The 19,298-nt window shown below is 40.4% G+C and overlaps 2 protein-coding genes across 2 annotated transcripts; both read left to right on the forward strand.

Annotated features, from left to right (window-relative positions):
* The first annotated feature begins 70 nt into the window (after positions 1-70).
* Positions 71-6,870, forward strand: trub1 (TruB pseudouridine (psi) synthase family member 1). The gene is made up of 8 exons (XM_071462605.1): positions 71-283; positions 372-470; positions 1,674-1,729; positions 3,001-3,082; positions 3,224-3,296; positions 5,236-5,375; positions 5,532-5,588; positions 5,701-6,870. Exons 1-8 carry the CDS (start codon positions 136-138, stop codon positions 5,880-5,882), a joined length of 837 nt encoding a protein of 278 aa, XP_071318706.1. The 5' UTR covers positions 71-135; the 3' UTR covers positions 5,883-6,870.
* A 4,859-nt stretch (positions 6,871-11,729) lies between these two features.
* hhex (hematopoietically expressed homeobox) lies at positions 11,730-17,720 on the forward strand. Its single transcript, XM_071462951.1, has 4 exons — positions 11,730-12,401; positions 15,209-15,387; positions 16,240-16,290; positions 16,413-17,720. The coding sequence occupies exons 1-4, from the start codon at positions 12,005-12,007 to the stop codon at positions 16,686-16,688; spliced, it is 903 nt and encodes a 300-aa protein (XP_071319052.1). The 5' UTR covers positions 11,730-12,004; the 3' UTR covers positions 16,689-17,720.
* Positions 17,721-19,298: the final 1,578 nt, after the last annotated feature.

Consider the following 19,298-nt stretch of genomic DNA (forward strand, 5'->3'; position numbering starts at 1 on the left):
TATTTTGGCTTGTTGGGCCCCAAAACGTAATTAACTTTTTGTACCAGTAGATGGCGGGAACACAACAACGAGTCGATAAGCAGCAGTTTGCAAGTAGAAGAACAAGAGTGTTGGCCGTGGAGGACTGAAGCGAGCATGGCAGGGAACATTACTAACTCTGCGGTTCCGATATCTAGTTCTCTGTCTAAACTGCGGTCTTTAAATGGGTTGTTTGCGATATATAAAAAAGAAGGGCCTACGTCTGCAGACGTTTTAAATACGCTCAAAGAAACTTTGCTTAAGGGTAACACGACAGAACGCCATCAACCTGTAAACGTGTTGTCAACTACTGGAGCTGACAGTGAAATGTTTTTGTATCATGTATCTTTCAGAGGCTGGTGTAGAAAACCCGAACCCCCGGAAGAGGAAGAAGCAGAGCCTGAAGATGGGGCACGGAGGGACCCTGGACAGTTCAGCCAGTGGGGTGTTAGGTAAGAGAGTTGTAGCTTGTATACTACCAGGTACTGGTGCACATGCGACAGTTGTCATACCGCCCTTGGCTGAGTAGTGATGGGGGCAGCTATTAAAGGAGACTTCCACCCAAACACTTAACTTGTTTTGCAGTACATTTTAAAGGAAGGATTTATTGACGAATACAAGTATGTAGCAACAAAAATATACCAACTTCAAAATAAAGCCACAAAGTAGTGTCAGTATACCTCAGTACTCTAAACTTAATACTATATTATTGTTGACTACAACTATAAGTCTTTTTCAGGTAAAACTGCAGTGTTAAATCAATCATCCATTTATAGACTTCACCTGATTAAACCACTTTGTGAGCCCTAGTCAGCCCCACCATCTGAGATATTAGTTACAAATCAATTAATGTTGCGCAATCAAATACCTCAAGTCCTAAAAGCAACATCCTCTAAATCTAGTTATTTGATGGAACTAGTAAATATTATAAATCAATTTTACTCAAGATTTTAAGTAATGATACAACAGTGGAAAAAATCTTCACACAAAGAGGATTGCACCATCTTAAAACAGACAAGTTAACAATAAAATTCAAACGATGAACAAACACTGGTATGTATATGAATAACCCACCATGCTAGATGATCATCAATCATCAATGAAATATATCAGCAAAAACAGGACAGACAAGGTTATGAAAAAGTCGGTCAGAGGTTGACCTAAATGATCACTCTTTATCCTGAGGGCAAAAAGAAAGTCTGAATTAAATTTCACTAAAAAACAAAAATGGCAACCTCATGGTGGCACTAGAGGGGGATCGACAAAGTAAATAGGATTCTGCCACTGGGGACTATGACTGGCCCTTTCTTTTTGACACTGTAAGAGAGATGTTAATTCAACCACGTTTTTTTAGTTCAGGTTGTAGTCATTGATGGTGTTGACTGCATTTATTGAACTGTGGGACTTAATGACCTGTATAGGACACCGCATGAGCTCCAGATCAGTTCTCCTTGGTCTCTCAGGCATTTCTGTGTGGCTGCCTGATATACTTGTGTTTATTATAGATTGCTATATTATAGGATCAAACCAAAATTACATTCTGCTTCAGACTTGTTATGACAAGGCAAAATGTCCACAATGGATAATCTAATGGAGAGCTTTCTATGCAATGAAAATTGGACTTCCAGTTCTAACACAGTCTCTGCTTCTTTCAGTTGTTGGTGTTGGGAATGGCACAAAAATGCTCAGTACCTTGTTAGCTGGTTCAAAGGTGAGTTTGTTTACACTTGTGTTAAAGAGTCAGAAAGAGCTATGAAGAACTACAATGGCAAAAAAAGCATGTGAACCCTCTGGGATGGCCTGGTTTTCTGTATTAATTGGTCATAAAATGTAATGTGATTTTCATCTAAGTCACAACTATAAATTTTAGTGTCTTTATAGAACACAACCAGTAAACATGCACTGTGGTGGTGGAAAAAGTAGGTGACCCCTTAGATTTAATAAGTGGTTGGACCTCTTTGGGCAGCACTAACCTCAAACAACTTCCAGTAGATATTGATCAGATCTACATGATGTTCAGGAGGAAATTTAGACCATTCTTCTTTATAGAGCTTCTTCAGCTCAGACATATTCTCAGGTCTTTCTTCTGGTGTGAGCAGCTCTTCTCAGGTCATTCCACAGCATCTCTGCTGGATTAAGGTCTGGGCTCTGACTGGGCCACTTCCGAAGGTGGATTTTCTTTGTTTGAAGCCATTCTGTGGTAGATTTACTCACATGTGTCATTCACCTGCTATGTCACTCCTACTGAGCTTGTGTAAGAAATCCTGTAAGAGACCTTGAAAGTGGGAATTCATTTTCCCCTTGATGATGTTTGGCTGTCCGGGCCTAAAGGCAGCAATGCCCCAAATCATGATGCTCCCTCCACCACACTTCACGTTTGGGATGATGTTTTCTGTTGGTGTACAGCTGCCTTTCTACAACATACATAGTGCTGCATGTTCTTCACAAACAATTCATCTGTAGTTACATTCTGTTAAACAGTTCCCCAGCAGTGCAAGAGACTCAAGCTGCTCTTTGGCAAACTCCAGGCACAGTGATTTATTATTATTTTTTTTGGAGAACAGTTACATCATGATTTGTGTGTTGTAGACTTGCGAACAGAGAAGTTTACCAGCTCCAATGATTCATTTAGGCCTTTAGCTGCTATTCTGAGGTTCTTTGCTGTTTCTGAGTTTTCTGCATTGTGCTTTTGGAGCCGTCTTAGCTGGGCTATGTTTGAGTGTTTTTTATTAGTCAAGTCTAATCCACACCTCCCATGTTGTTGCATTGGTTTGACTCCAGGTTTTACAACCTCTGACTCCAGTTAGCTTTTGTTGATGCCATTAGCTGAGGGGGTCAAGTACTTTTTCCAAACCAGCACTGTGAGTTTTTGAATGATCATTTCGATATGGACAAGAACACAATGATTTGTAGATTTTCTTTGCTCAAAATTGTGACTTACAACACCTACAAGACCAAACAAAAGTTAGTGTTATTTTTCAGAAATACGTTGCTGTGGGGGAGCTTGGAAAAGCAACAGACACTCTTGATGCTACAGGCAGTGTGATTCTGGAGAAAGACTTTGGTAATAGATCGATCACAGATCATATCATTTCACCTTCACCAGTTTATAATCTACTCGTGCACATCACTGTTTTCCTGCAACATGTACAGCACAGTATAACATTTCACAGTATGTTTGTGATTTTATGTTTTTACCCCACAGAGCACATAACCAGGTTGGACATTGAGGAGAAGCTGAAATCTTTTACTGGTGACATCATGCAAGTTCCTCCGCTGTGAGTAAGGCCTCCGATCTGAGAAAATGTTTCCATTATGATAACGTGTTATGTGAAAGCAAACTGTCCAATTTCTAAGTAATACCATCAGGTCAAAGTCTCATACATGCAAAAAATCTAACTGTGTATGAAGCATATGAAGCCTCTCTTCTTTGGACACTAGAGATGTTCCCATACCATTTTTTTTCCTTCTAGATACTGATTCCGATACCTGAACTTGTGTATCAGCCAATATCAAGTACTGATCCAATACCATTGCAGTCAAAAGAAAAATTAACAGCTGTATACTAGGGGTACAATATGATGTATATATATGGCTGCAATATGATGCTGTCATTATTGGCTCAGGTGGGCTTTTTAAAACATGAACAAATACATGATTCCTATAGGATCTTTCTTTTGTTATCTAATTTGACTGTAAATCATAGAAAAATAAATCTTGAAATAAATAACACTTCTTACACTAGTTGTCCTGACACCACTGCCACCCCTCAAAAGTAAGGCCTTGCACACTGTTGACGTTGCCTTTTTTCTGGTGGGACAGTGTAACGTGCCAAATTGCTGACTGTGATGAAGTTTGGCCGTGGTAAACACATTTAAAACAAAATGAATCTTTCTTTCTTTCTAAAATATGGACTTCAGATAAGGCCGTGGTCTCTGGTGAAGAATCTTCTGCCTCATCTTTATGTAACGCAGCCATCGTTAGGACATTGACGGGTTCAAATTGAGCTTTTCAAAACTGCAGCAACAATAAATAAAACTAAAAAACCTTCACTCACAGTTGTTAGGAATGAAAGCCATTTATCAGCTTTCTTGTTTTGACTTGAAAGTAATTTTAAATTCAGGAGGTGCCTTAAATTGATCAGGTTTAAACTAGATTGGGCAGAAACAGAGGTTTGTTATTAGTCATGATGAACAGTGTTGTATCTGATGCAGTGTCTGTAATTTGAAATAAGAAGGTTAGCTCACCACATACAACTGCTTTGTTATGAGCAATCTCCACCCAGATTTAACTGGATGTTGTGTCACTTTTTCTCAAGTTGCTCAGTGGTACAAATGACAGAAGCTGGCTGTGATTTCCAGCATTTACCAACATTTATTAAATGGTGCTAAAAGTGTTACTGAGTTTATGAGCTGCTGCAGGATTTGAACAACAAGGTGATCTGGCATTGTTCTTATGCTGTCATGTAGCTTTTGCCATGTGTGATGTTGCTTGCTGTGATTGGCTGAAATGATCTTTAGACCTGGAGCAATTAGTTGATCAATCAATTATCAACTGACAGAAAATTAATCTGCAATAATTTTGATAACAGAATAATTGTTAAGTATTTTTTTAAGCAAAAATTGTAAACATTCTCAAGTATGAATATTTCTGAGACTAAACAAGACATTAGATCACATCGCCCTGAACTCTGAGAACTGTTGAAGGACATTTTTCACAGTTCGCTGACATTTTATAGCCTAAACAATAATCAATTAATGGAAAACAACTGTAAGTTGCAGCCCTGCTGATCTTATCACAGGCGAACACAGGAGCTAACTGACCCTGAAGCAAATAAAATAAATGCTGCCTTTCTGCAGAGCCTTATCTCATTAACCTAACAGTAATAAATAATAAATAAAGGATCCAGTATGCTGTAGTTTTTTATTGCAGTGCAATGAACCGTGCATCCTCTAGAGGATGCTAGCAGGACTTAGACTTTTAATTTTATGTGTGTCACTTCCCCTGTTAAGAAGCTTTCCTGCCAGTTTGAAGAAACTTTCCTGCCAGTGACACTTTATGCAGGAAAACAGGCCAAAGTTTCCACATTTCACATTGAGGGAGGAGGTTATTCTTCTGCAGTACTGTCACATGGATGGATTCTACATAAAATCTGCTGTCAGTGCAGCTTTCATTTCAATTAATTGTGGTGTGATATGTTGATTTTTGTCATTTTAGCTACTCTGCTCTGAAAAAGGACGGCCAGCGTCTGTCTGTCCTGCTGAAGAAAGGTCACAGTGTGGAGGCCAAACCTGCCAGACCTGTCACTGTGTACAACCTGACCCTGCAGGAGTTCAAGCCTCCTCTCTTCACTCTGGGTTAGCACATGTTGCATAACCAAGTATTTTTCTGCCTCCCTTGATGTAGTACTCACTTCTTACACGGCATGTTAAATGTCATTTCCTCCTCTCTCCATATTCTTATTGTGTTAAAATAGACATACAGAAAACTCAGTAGTTGTGTTTCCATGACAGATATTGAGTGTGGTGGTGGATTCTACGTCAGGAGCTTGGTAGATGACCTTGGAAAAGGTGAGATAAATTTTATTTCATAATTTCCTTCTCTGCACATTTATGGAAAAGTCAATACACTGAGCCGACAGATGAGAAATCAACAAGCGTAACCTGCGTCTGTGTGCTGCAGCTCTGTCGTCATGTGCTCATGTGAAGAATCTGATCCGGACCAAGCAGGGCCAGTTCACACTGGAGGAGCACACCTTACGTGAGGAGCAGTGGACACTGGAGCATATCATGGGCTCTCTGCAGACCTGCTCAGAGTCAGAGCAGCGTGTGGACTGTACAAAGACACCAGAGGCTGACACCTGAGGAACACACTACAACAGGAGCCAATCTGAATGTGAGAAGTTGGTCAGTCATAACTCACCTGCTTGGCTTTTCTATGAAGAGAACATAAGGTCTCAATGTGTCTATTTCTCCTAGATATTTCAAAGTGTGTTTGTAAATTGTGACAAATTTTGTCAAAACCTCCTTTGGAACTCACTGGTCCAGTGTCATTATTCCACACTAGACTTGTGATTTCAAGTCCACACTTTCTTTGGTTTCTGTCTTGTCTCTGTCTCACCTACAATTTGAATTTTGTAAATAATTTTTTATTTTAAGTTTCCCCTAGACCCCCAGCCTCTGTCTCCATTCGTTTATAGCCCTCTTATTATGGAGCTGGGTGACAGAAACAAAATAAAGTGTATGTATACGTATCACAGTTTAAAGGTTAGGTTGTGTCAGGGAAGAGTGCTTGACAGTGCACACAACCATTTTCAGTTTTTGATACTTCATAGTCTAACATGAAACAGACTTACAAGTGTATATTAAACAAAAATTGGAGACAAACATTTCACACTGCAGGATTTATTATTTGAAACAATTTAAAATTTATTTTTGTATCATTTCTGTATTATAACAGTTTGCCACAATTGTGGGGAATCTTTTAGATCATCAGAAATATTGACTTCAGATATATTACAATGGTATGATCATATTAATTGATGTAAAAAGAGCCCTGTGGTGTTGGTTTGGGCGTTATCTTCATTTAGAGGGTGCAACAAAGCAGGTGAAATAAACTCATTTTAAGTGGAGATGTATTTGTGGCTGTTTGGTCTAAACGTTGCTCCAAATAATCTCATATGCAAATGAAACTAATCTGTTCTTCCAATACAGTGTTTTTTGTTTTGTTTTTTTTAAGTTTCATGTGCTTCACATGATCAGGTGTTGCTACATCAGCAGTGTTGTATATACAGCATGTCTAATTTCATTTGTTCTGCATTTGCAGATTAAATAAATATTGAAGTGAAACTGACATTTGTTCTTTGTTAAATACTTAGATTTTATTTCTCACTGATGGTTTGTAGCTGTGACTGCAGCCTGGTGAAAGTGTCCCAGACATGCTAGTAAATGTCTTATTTCATACTTGGTTTTCTTTGTTTTTTAAACTTATCTCTTTGTTGATTTTCATTCTTTTAAGGAAACGGTTTATATTGGAAAAAGCTAACTTCAGCCAATGATGTTTTATATCCTATTTATCCAAGTACAGCAGAGGAGACAGCAGAGTATTAGTGCATACTTTAGTTTAAGTCTCTGGATGGACTAACAGTGCATCTGCCAAATGAGGTGGGAGAGACAGTATGGGAGAGACACACAGAGTGGTCGGCTATATGAAAGACCAGAGGAATGAAAAATAAACAAAATACCACTGCTGTTTGTAATAAGTCAAAATGTTGAATCATTTTATCATTTTGATTTGGAAAGTATTCTTCTGATGTATGTCTCAACATTGTACTTTTGCATCATGAATGTCATTGTAAGTCCAAGTTTCAATTTATGTCCCTACATGATTGAATTTTCTATCTGGTAATTATGAGTCAGCAAGTCAAAAATCTAAGACAATAAGTAAAAAACATATACTTTATCAAAATCTTGACTTATAATTTCATAACCCCAACATCATCATTTCGTCTTTGTATCTGACAGTAGACATTTTAACAGGCCATAGCAGGAAAAGCAGAGGTTTAATCAGTAACATTAACAATGGGTGCATTCCACGTATGTGAGCCATTTCCAGGCTTCTGGTGTTGTGCATGCTTGCTAAGTGACATTTGTGGAGTTGAGGCATTGTTAATGTAGTTCGTGTCTTTCCTGATAGGTCATGAGTGATCATCCTGACTCAAAGACCCTGCACAGCCAAACACAGTTTTAAATGACTGGATAATGAAACCTGTAGTTATAGGTCGAAGTTGGGTGGAGCTTTGCTGGGAATTACACAATGTCACTGAACTAAATTTATATGGTGTCAGTTGTCCTGCTCTAAGAAGTGCAGCAAAGCTACAAGGAGAGTCAGAGAGCTGTCAATCAAGTGCAGTCTCATCAACAGAAAACACTCACATCTTTCTCGTCCAAAAATTCTTCATTGAGTTCAGAGGTACCAGTTTGGGGTCATTTTTTTTTCTAAAAGTAAAACAGTTGAACCTTTTAAAGGCTTCAGGTTGTGAGCCTTCAGAATCAAGTAACAGACTTGAGAAGACCTGTGTGGGTGGATTATGGCTTTAAAATGTCTAAATTTCAATTTATTATCACATATGACATGATTTTAACTAAGAATTATTGGATGCTAAGTCAAAATTGTGACTTAATCTGTTTAGTTTAATCAGTTTAGATGTAATTTGAATGCAGAGTGATCAATAATTACATTAGTTTTCATCATTCATCTTTTCTACCTGGCAGAAATGGACTTCAATAACAGGTCACTAAATGTTATTTGTAGTTTGTGTTCATGGACAAGTTCTGTCAAAAAGTCACCAAATATACTTTATTGATTCTTGTAGCCTACATGGACAGAAATTGTCCTTTTTTCATGACAGTACAACATCCACTTGTAGTGACTGCATCCTTATTAAACTGGTTTGTGGTTCTGTTTTAGACTCTCACAGCACCTGGGGAAGGTCAGGGAAAGATCCTGGTCTGGTTCAATACAGAAAAACTTCACAGTGACATCTGCTCATTTACATTTAACCAAAACCACCATTGTTGCCTGGACTAGTGGGGTTCAGAGACCCCTTGGGATCCTTCAAAGGATTCCTGGGGGTTTCCAGAAAATTCTTGAGTAATTTATTTCACTATAATTCCTTCCATAAGTAACACAATGACAAAATGTATGAATGTATTACGGGAACATCTATCTTAACAGATGGGGGTGATAAAATTTGTGTGTTTAGGGGTCCTTGACATTAAGAAGTTTTTGAATCACTGGCCTAAACCACAGACGGACTCTGGATGTGAACCTGGTCAAAAAAGAAGGAAAAAAAAAGCGTTTCCAATTGAAATACATGGGTTTGGATAATCTGGATCATCTACTAAAATCTGTCATTTTTATTACTCTGGTGTGTCCGACGTTACCAAAACATTGAGGCTGCTTTGCTCTCGCTGATATAGATAATGTGTAACCATGCAGCGGACTCGGACGAGCTGCGTCTTTGACTCTGGAAGTTAATAGGAAGATATATGGCGCCAGCTGCCAAGGAGCCGCGGCAGCGCCTCTGCTGCGAAGTTATCAATCGTCGTTGGACAGGAGTCTGCCGCCACGGGAAGCCTCCCGGATCAATGCGCTGTAATGATTGGCTCGGTCCAAATATTAGCCGTTTGGTGATTTCTTTCATGTCTTCAAGGCTGCTCATATCCATGTTTGCTCTCGGAGTCCACTTTATCTAAATTGCGGCCGTTAGAAAGTTGGCAGTCGGCGGAGCGCGCTTTAAAGACGCGTCACACACCAGAGAAATCGAACCATTGGATTGTGATACGTGACCTGTGACCTCATCATTAATGAGCCCGAGCTGGTCATAAAACTCCCGGGTGACCGCGGCACGTGCAGCTGGATGCGAGGGGCTGCTCTCGTGCGCGCGCACCAGTTATCGGTTATTGTTTGCCGCCGCGCGCGCGCGCGGGGGGGGGGGGTGATAAACGTGCACGCAGTCTGCGATTAAAGCGATTTGCGTATCAGCTCGGCCGCGCTGACAGATGGATTTCACAGGAAAAGCTCTAAACATTCAAATCATGAGTTAATCACTTCGCCATTCGGCGGCACCGTTAGGGACGTGGATTGCAGTCAACCTGTATTACATTGTTAAGATAACACCCCAAGATGTTTGATTAGTCAAAGACCAGTTTAACACGCTCATAGGCCGAGGATAAACCCGGGACACTGGGGTCATGTCATCCGGATTTGTTTTCTGGGACTCTGGGGGGAGTATGTCTCTACAGTTGAAACTTAAACCTGGTCGACTCCAGTGTTTTGAAACTTACGCTAAATGTGAAATTCCGGTGGGCCAATAAAGATGTAGGCTACAGGATTCCGAATTTAGGCTGATGGAAGTGCATTCAGTATAAAGCAAGAGAAGGCTCTCTGTAAAATAAGAAAAAACTCCACTCATACACAACTTAGTTTAATTAGAGCAAAACAGGGCAACAGTAAAAGTCCACTGATAACATGTCAGTTAATGTCCTTAATGTCGGTCAGGGATTGAGTTTACTCAAACTCAGCAGCAGTGGGATTTATTGTTAAGAGGAGTGAAGGAGGATGACTTCATTAGATGTTTAATTTTTGCGTCTCTGTAGGTGTGGGGCCCTATGTGGCCCCTGAGGAAGAGCCCGAGGAGGAAATGACTGTTAAAATCATTCTTCATTCAAGCTCAAATAGCAAATAGCACTGTTGTCCTGATCATTTATTATTGATTCTGATCATTTAATATTGACTATCTGCTGATACAGAGACTGATCAGAAAGGTTTAGTGAGTAACTTGTGTTCATCTTTTCTTTACAGCTCCAGCAGAACAGCTCTGCATGATCATAGTGGAAGCTGTATCACAAGTTTATTAAATAATGTTTAGTCCATTATCCTGTTTTGGATTGTAATATATCTGCAAAGGGTGCCGGTGGGAATTTGCTGTGGTGAAAACTTAGGAAAGGATTTAGACAAAATAGTTTCAGCCAATAACAGAACTTCAGAGTAAAGTGATAAAATACCAAAGAGAAAGAAGCAGAACAGTACAGTTGGTGTGAGGGGGTCTCTTACTTATCTGTGTCCTGGGGCCCAGTATCTCAATCCATCAAAATGAATCACTCAGAGTTAAAAGGTTGCAGAGTAACAGATACAGACTACATACATAAATACATCAGTGTTGCTAACAGGAGACCTCAATACAAATTACTACACAAATAAAAGAAGCAGAAAGTTAAATCGTAACGGGTTCTGATATTGAGCCAAATGATAAAATTCAGTAACACGTGATTATTTTTTTTATAATGACAGTTCATTTGGAGGTATTTACAGCGTGTCTTTGTGAGAGAATCTATTTTCTGTTTAACGCCACTCTACATCTACTACATTAATCTGACTGCTATGGTTAGTGTGTATTTTGCAGATTAAGTTTACATTTAAAACATATGATCATCTTATGAAAGTGATGCATTGATACAGAAACAAAGATAATCTCCACCTTACAGATGCTAAATTAATGCTGCTACACATCAATGTGTCAGGACCCAGAATACAGCGACATGTTGGAGAAAACGTCAGAAAATGCCAATCAGATGATAATTATCTGCTTCAGTAGGCTAACACTTCATTTTCTGATAATACGTCTGCGTTTAACACTTTGATAAGATTTCAAATGGAGGAATTTTTCCTCATAATTGAATATTTTATTTTGCAATGTTGCTTCTAGTCCCGCTAAAGTAAAGGATCTGAATACTTCTCCGGCCGCTGATTGTTATTGACGCACTGGGATCTGAAAATGCGTTAAATCCAGTGGTTAAATCGTTGCATTTAAGTCGCATGAAGAATCTTATTGTAGAAAGAAAGCTTCGCAAAACACAGTATGAAGATTAATTCACATAATGTGCTGATTATTATGTGGCTACATATCGGCAGTGAAACCAAACTTTACAGGAGACACATTAAGAACTTTCTCATTTCATTTTCTTATTTTTTTTAAGTCTCTGTTGCCGCCGCGAGCTGATTCTCCTGAAATACAATCATCGCTTCTCTCCTGTCATCTGATCACATGTGGCTCGATTGGAGCTGCGAGTGAGCCAATCAGAAACGGCCGCTGGCCACCTGCAGGAAGTTGGCCGTCCACTTATCTCCTCCCTCCTCCGCCTGCAGCCAGATAACAGACCCAACAGTTGGGTCAAGTACCAGCCTGATCACCACCGCAGCCTGATGGACACCGAAACACTCTAACGGTCTCCACAACCCGGAAAGACTCTTTGGTTTGTAGCCAGCAGACTGAAGTTTGTGCTGAAAGTTACATTATATTCTTGGTAGTATGTAAAAACTTTCTGTGAGAGACTGTCGCTAAAGAGGAAGGCTGTTGGAGACAAGGGAGGGACGCAGCTTTCCGTTAACTCAGCTCCAGCGCACAGCGACGGCAAACAGCACCATGAGCGTCCCGCTTTACGCACCGACTCCCATCCAGCCGGCGCACCCAACTCCCTTCTACATCGAGGACATTCTGGGGAGGACTGCCTCCACCACCTACTCTCCCTCCTCTTCCTCCTCCTCCGCCTCTTCATCCTCCTCCTGCTCCACGCCGGTTATCCCAACTCCGACTCTCGCATCGCCCAACTCGTCCTTCACAAGTCTCATCTCGCCGTACCGGACGCCGATTTATGAACCCACACCGATCCACCCGGCTCTGTCACACCACGCCGCTGCGACGTTAACAGCAACGTACGCCTCCGCCGGGGCTTTCGCTGGCCCCATCTATCCGTTCCACCCGCAGCACCACCGCTCCATGGGGGAGTACGCACAGGCGCTGCTGAGGCGCGACCCTCTCGGTAAGTTGGGCAGCTGGCGTGCGCAAAACTCTTGGATATTTTGCGGGTGTAGATATTTTTCTTAACAGTGAATGTAATTTACAGAATCACAGAGGACAACCAGCCATCATATCCTGTGTTTCCTAACCTCAGTTTTAAGTCTCGACTCTTGCCCTTATGACACTGTCAGTTCTCTGTTGTGTTTGTGCAATCGGGCTACATGACAAGTGTTTTCACTTTTCATAAGTGCACATTTTTTCATGTTACATATTTATCATGCTTTAGATTTTCTTTGTCCTTATTCGTGTGTAATATCCAGTCCATTTAAGCGCAAAAATACATAAGTCAAACTTATTTGGATGATGTGGCAAAAAGGGCACTTTTCACCCTGTGCATGAAAACTTTTTCGTCTTCACGAGCTTCGTTTCACTGCCAGCGAAACTATTTTTGCATAAGTATATCACGCTTGGTCATGCATGCATATCGAACTCAAGACTGTCTGCAGTGACAAGCGTCCCATATAAACAGACTGCAGAGTGAGCGACAGTTTGTTTCTCTTTAGTCTTCAGCTCATCTCAGTCCTGAAGAACATTTTCTGCGCGACGCCTGTCCGCTCAAGTATGAGTCCCTTGTTATTTTGACAGATATATTTGGGGCCACAATAGCAACAGGCTTATCCAATTCCACTCAGTCTGTTCGTGGTGGTAGTGGGGTGGGGGTGGGGGTGGGGGTGGTTGGCGGAGGGGGAGGGGTGCACGGCAACCTTGACTCGTTTTCCTGACTCCCATTGTTCTGCAACATCAGAGGAGCAAGTCAGCCGGTGACTAAAACATATCTGGGCTCTAAATCACTTGTTATTTCACTGCTGTGTTTGTGTGTGTGTGTGTGTGTGTGTGTGTGTGTGTGTGACTGTGTGTGCCCTCTTACCACATATTGTATATCAGCTTCATGCTCCTCTGGGAATGAATTAGGACTGAGATTGTGGGATTTGGGGATTTTTGGATTTGAGATGGGGGCTCATCAGTTTTGTCAGATGAAGCTTCTGGTGAACATCTTAAGGATTTTAAAGATGCCACTCATGTCACTTCAAATTGTGAAGAAACATGTCAACTGTAAATGTTTCGTCTTGCTACAATGGTTTTAAACTTGGTGTAAATGTGAGCCCGATAATAGCAGCATCATCTAACACATGGGAAAGTTCGCGCTCAGGGCTCAGGGTTTAGGTGCGAGGTTGTGTTAACCGGTTTAGATCAAGCTGTTTCAGGGGTTATTATTTGTATCCCTGTTGCACTGTGGTCCTCTCAAGTATAGTGTGACAAGCAGACCGTCTGGCTTTTGTGTTGCGCTGAACAAGCCGGGCTTTTTCCGTTCATGGCGGAAGCCGTGAGCCTGTCGATAGGAGTAAATCTGGTTTCAGAAGCTGTTAAATGTTTTCCTGGCTCACCCCGGCCAGCCGCTTCCTCGGGAGCCCGCTGCACGCTGCTGATTATTTTATCGACATCCTCAATACAGACATATTCAGGAAACACTCGGCCTCTGATAGCCCGGGATCCGTTTTTCACATATTGTTACACTTCCTCTGCCCGGCCAGCGAGGATGTGGCTGACTTTCTTTATGGTTGGCGGCGAGAAGAAAATAAAGCAAACAGAGCAGCACGTCAGGCCTAATGGGATCTTAGAGAAAAGATAAAGTCTCATTTACCAGAGCTTAAAGTGGACAACAATCAAAAATAAATAAATAAAGGAAGGAGTGGAGTGACGTATGGGCCTGGTGTTCAATAAAAACAAACAGCGGTCACACATCTGGACAAACAGAGGCCGAAGACAACCTGAACATACACACAAGAAAATAACAAAATAAGGAAATAGGAAAATAAAGGAAATAAGAGAATAAAAAAGAGTTGCCCGGCACTATAAAGAAGAGCAGCTGTGCAGACCAACAGCTGAGGCTAAATCTTTACTTTCATTCATTCACATGAAATGAACAAGGTCTGCCTCTGTAATTAGTTACTAAACTAAACTTTATTCATCTCATTCTTCACCCCATGACTTTTCTGCTTAAAGGAACATACCTCATGGGACTGGATTAGCCAACTTCCCTCGGTAAGGAGCAGCAATAAGAAGGTCTTTGACAGCAGTTTCGACCACAGCAGATTTATATTGTGACAGTGCAGAGCACAGAGGACACTGGTGTCTGTTGGTGGATGCCATCGCCTATAATCACACCGCAAAGCAGGAAGCACATGAAGCGGATATTTGGCCATAGTTTTCACTCCGTCACGACCTTCCTTAAAAGACAGCGTGCAGCGGGCCGGGGTGGCGGCGCGGCCTCGGCCATTGTTTGTTCCCGGCCATTAAGAGGAGAGGAAACCAGACAAAAACACCCTGATTACACCGCTGTGTCCTCTCCCTCAATAAATCTGTTCAGAGTCATTTCAGACAACATGTGGAGCCACTAAAGACTCAGATTCATTTTCTGATTCTTTTTCCTCATTTCTTTAAAAACGCTTAATGTTGTAATATCCTAATATCTTATTTCTAACAGGTGCAAATAAAGTTGAATGGTAAAGTGCAGGATTATTAGACAGATATTCCGTTTATTATCAAATCAGGTGTTTAAAATATATTACATAGAGGTAATGGTGGGTTATGTCTTCAAGGGGTTTGATTTTATTTCCGTCTACCTTTCTTCTATTTTTTATTATTGTTTTTAGAAACGTTTTTCTTACTTTTTATTTGTATGTCATCCAGCTCTATAAGCACACGCTTATGCAGTTCTGTGTGAAATGACAATGAATTTCCCGCCCTGTCTCTCCTCCTCCCCCACAGGGAAGCCTCTGCTGTGGACCCCCTTCATCCAGCGGCCACTGCACAAAAGAAAGGGCGGCCAGGTTCGGTTCTCTAACGACCAGACCATCGAGCTGGAGAAGAAGTTCGAGACCCAGAAGTACCTGTCTCCCCCGGAGAGGAAGCGGCTTGCGAAGATGCTGCAGCTCAGCGAGAGACAGGTGAGTCTGAGTCCGGGGGGGGGGGGGGGGGGGGGGGGGGGGTCCCTTTCTGACTAAAGGACATCTGGCTACTGCATTACTACTTTTCTATGGATTTAACTGCAGCAGAACTTTTTTTTACAGAGCGGGAAATCATCTCAGTGTCTCAGTATTAATAGATCTGTTCCACTTCAAAAGATTTGGCTTTTTAATTGAGGTTGTCGCCTGTTTGAAGTATTTGTTTCGAGCTTCGACAGTTCATGAGATTGTGCAGAGATGTGCGGCCCACAGGTCTGATTTGATGTATGTGTGCTGCCAACAGTGTGGTAAAATGAAGGCTGGAACGATTCAGTGAGTTAGTTTATCATTTCATTATTTAATTCAGTTTTATTATTATTATTATATCTTATTATTATTGTTAATTCCGCTCACCCACAATTAAAAATAAACCAAATAAACACAGCGAGCTGCGGCGGGCCTACCTGCAGGAGCAACCCGGTCATAACAGACTAAGACGATTCTGATCAGCTCTGGTTTAGTCCAAATAATTGCAGTAGAAATAACACCACGGTGAGCAGTTCATCATGAGCTGGATTTTAGGCCATAATCACGTTTTGACTTTTGCCTGGAAGTTTAATCCCGCGGATCAAATCGTTTAAAGATTGTGTGAAATCCGATGAAATCAGCTTTATAGTTCTCTGAACTGAAGTAAACGCGTCCACTTTGAACACGAGCTATTTTGTTCATACTGTGTACACTGTTGTTTCTTCACTTTAAAGGTTAAGTAAAGCGTTAAACAAACAAACAAATAAATAAATGAATAAAACCCTCATCAGGAACATAATTCCTTTATTCTTGATTTTGTCCTTTCAGGTTAAAACCTGGTTCCAGAATCGACGAGCGAAGTGGCGCAGACTGAAACAGGTGAGGAGCTTTTACAAATGTCACGTTATATCAAAAATATTGTCATCACACGGTCACACAGCCTCATTGAAATTCAGTTGTTCAGGCCTCTCGGTTCATAAAACCGTTTCCACCTTCATCAGGAGAACCCTCAGGGAGGCAAGAGGGAGATGGAGGATGACGGTTCCGCCGGGAGGAGTAACAAAGGGGACGAGACGACCGAGCCGACCGGGATCCAGAGCCCGGAGCAGAGACAGACAGTCCTGGCCTGTGAGCCAGCGCAGGCGGGCCGCGGTGTGAGCTCCGTGTCCCCGCAGCAGCCCCACACAGAGCTGGACTCTGACTCCGTGTCCGACGATTCAGACCAGGAGCTGGATATAGAGGATGACGACGAATTCACACGGAACCCCCAGTTCTGAAGCGCAGGCTCCACACTGACACTGGAACATTCGGAGCTGGATGATGAAGATGATGATGAAGAGCACTGGATTCCTCCGACAGCTGAGCCTGTTAGTTCACCTTCACCTACACAGGTTGATAAAGTCGCTTCCCCGGTGTTTTTACCCCTGACTCTCATCCCTGTTTCTTTACACTTTTCCTTTTTGTATATAAAGCATCATATTCTGCTGTATTTGTGTTGATTGTTACCGTGTTATGTCGGCCACTGTAAATGAATAGTAGGCTTATAGATGAGTTTCTCTGTAGGCTGCTGTAGACCTGTGTCGTTTTACATGATGAACGCTCTGTAGTCTATTGGCCTTTGCCTTAAAATCTCATATTCCATTGAATAATCAAGAGGAAATGACGATTTGTCTGGTGACATCTAAGAAACTATTTTTGTGATGAGAATAAATTGTTACTTTTGGATGTAGCCGGAATTTTATTGTGATTTATTATTTCTTATTTCGTAAAATAGTAGCCAACAGAAAAAAACGGACACCAATAAATTAGGCTAAGTCATATTTTAAATTATAGATCATTTATAATTTGGCAAAGAAAATAAGAGAAAGAAAACAAATCAATAACCCGAAATAAATAGGCTTTAATAATTAAAAGATATAAAAGATAAGAACAAATTCGCTCAGTATTAAAACAAAATTAATACGTGATTATTATTTGAATAACAGCAAAATGAAAATGTTTTCAAGGGAAACTAAAGCTTTAATGACAAGTTATAAGAAATTTATTTTTGAAACAAACACTTAGTTAAAGTGTTGTAATAATTTTAAATATATTCAAACCCATTTAAAACGCCATATGTTCATGATTGTCCACCCTCAGTTCTGTGTGCACTTGAATTCATATTTCCCAGAGTTCAGCTGGATACATTTGGGTTGACATTTTTGTAAACTGGGATCTGAGATTTTTGTAGTCTTGTATCTTGTGACTTGATTATACAGAATCATAAATCATTGACTTTTTGCTTGAATTCAGTAAAAAGATTTCTCACATGTCGGGTGTATTTTTTATTTCCATAGTTCAATCAGAGCCTGGTGGTAGTTTCCAGCGTTTCATCCCGTTAACTAATAATCCAGTTTCAATGCAAACAATGGCAACCATATTACAAAGCATGACGTGTTTTACATTTTTAAATATGTCGCGTGTACAAAAATGATTAATAAAAAGCCATGATGGAGTAGAAATAACTCAGTTATTTAAATAAAAAGCACCAATAAAACATTGAAATTCGCGAAAAAAACAAAAAAAAAGTTCTATTTTTGAATTAAACTTTAACAAAAGTACAGTGGCTTTATCGGCAAACTGTACTTTAAGTTTCTAAAGTTAATCACTGTGAAAACTGGCCCCTTTCATTGTTCTATAATTTGTAGTAGTGGATTGATACTGATATATCAACGATTTTATGTGTATCTGGACAAGGTAGAGCTAATATTAACTTCTCAGTCAATTACTCAGTTAAATCTTTAAAAATGCATCAAAGTTTGCTTATCATATGTTTTGGGTGAGATTTCAAAACTGAAAAATAATCAGCACCACTGATGCATATATATTATTTAAATATTATAATATATCATATGAAATAATTATTATTGTCACCACAGGATGTTATGGCCTTGGTTTACTTCAGTTTGCCCTCTGGATGTGGATCACTAGATCCTGGGTCCCACCATAATAACCTGTGACCTATACAGCAAACTGTTAATCGTGAAGGAAACATCTGGAGCTGCATTCACGGGTTCCTGCTCTGTCAGCAAATCATTTCAAAAACACATACATTTTAACATTATGCATAGTAAAATGCTAAAAGGAAATACTTTTAATTGGTTTTATTAATTAGTTTAATATTCTGGTTTGACAGAAGAGCCCTCACTCCTGCTAATTTCAGTGCCACCACCTCAACACCCTTTCAGTGTGCTCTTTAGTTCTGATGAACACTTAAAGCTGGTGCGATGATATTTAAATAAATCAATATAAAACTTGATGTGGCTAGATATATATATATTTCCCGTAAATCACTGTTCTTCATTCTGCTGTTTCACTGCTTCCTGATTTCCAGAGGAATCAAAGGCAGCCACAGATTAGCAAACAGTTTAGTCCATGTCAATCGTTGTCCCATCACCACCTTCATCTTCAAATAGCTTATCATTGAGCTCTCATGCACACACTGTGAGTGGGAGTTTTCAGTAAGTAGATTAGGTTAATGATTGAATGAAGCTCAGAGGAGCAGGGACAGCTCACAGACAGCAGGGGACTGATTAATAGTCATACAATATGTTAACAGTACTTTTTAATACACAAGATAATTAGAATTGTTGACATGGACATTTACAATGAATGTTTGGAAATGAACAAAAAATCATTTTTAACCACATGTGATATTTTTAAAGATTAAAACTCATCGCTCCCATAACCTTGTTTGAGTTGCATAGCTGAGGTTCAACGGCCTCACACGTACAAGACTATTCCAAAACCAACAGTATGCACATTGATTTCAGCCTCTGTATTGTGTAATGGTTCACAAATTGTGCAGGATAAAGTCAACAATGGGAGGAATAGCACACACAGTTGGT

The sequence above is a fragment of the Trachinotus anak genome, unplaced genomic scaffold (assembly GCF_046630095.1).
Source record: "Trachinotus anak isolate AG129_WGS33_773 ecotype Australia unplaced genomic scaffold, CSIRO_AGI_Tana_v1 ptg000025l, whole genome shotgun sequence".
NCBI lineage: Eukaryota > Metazoa > Chordata > Actinopteri > Carangiformes > Carangidae > Trachinotus > Trachinotus anak.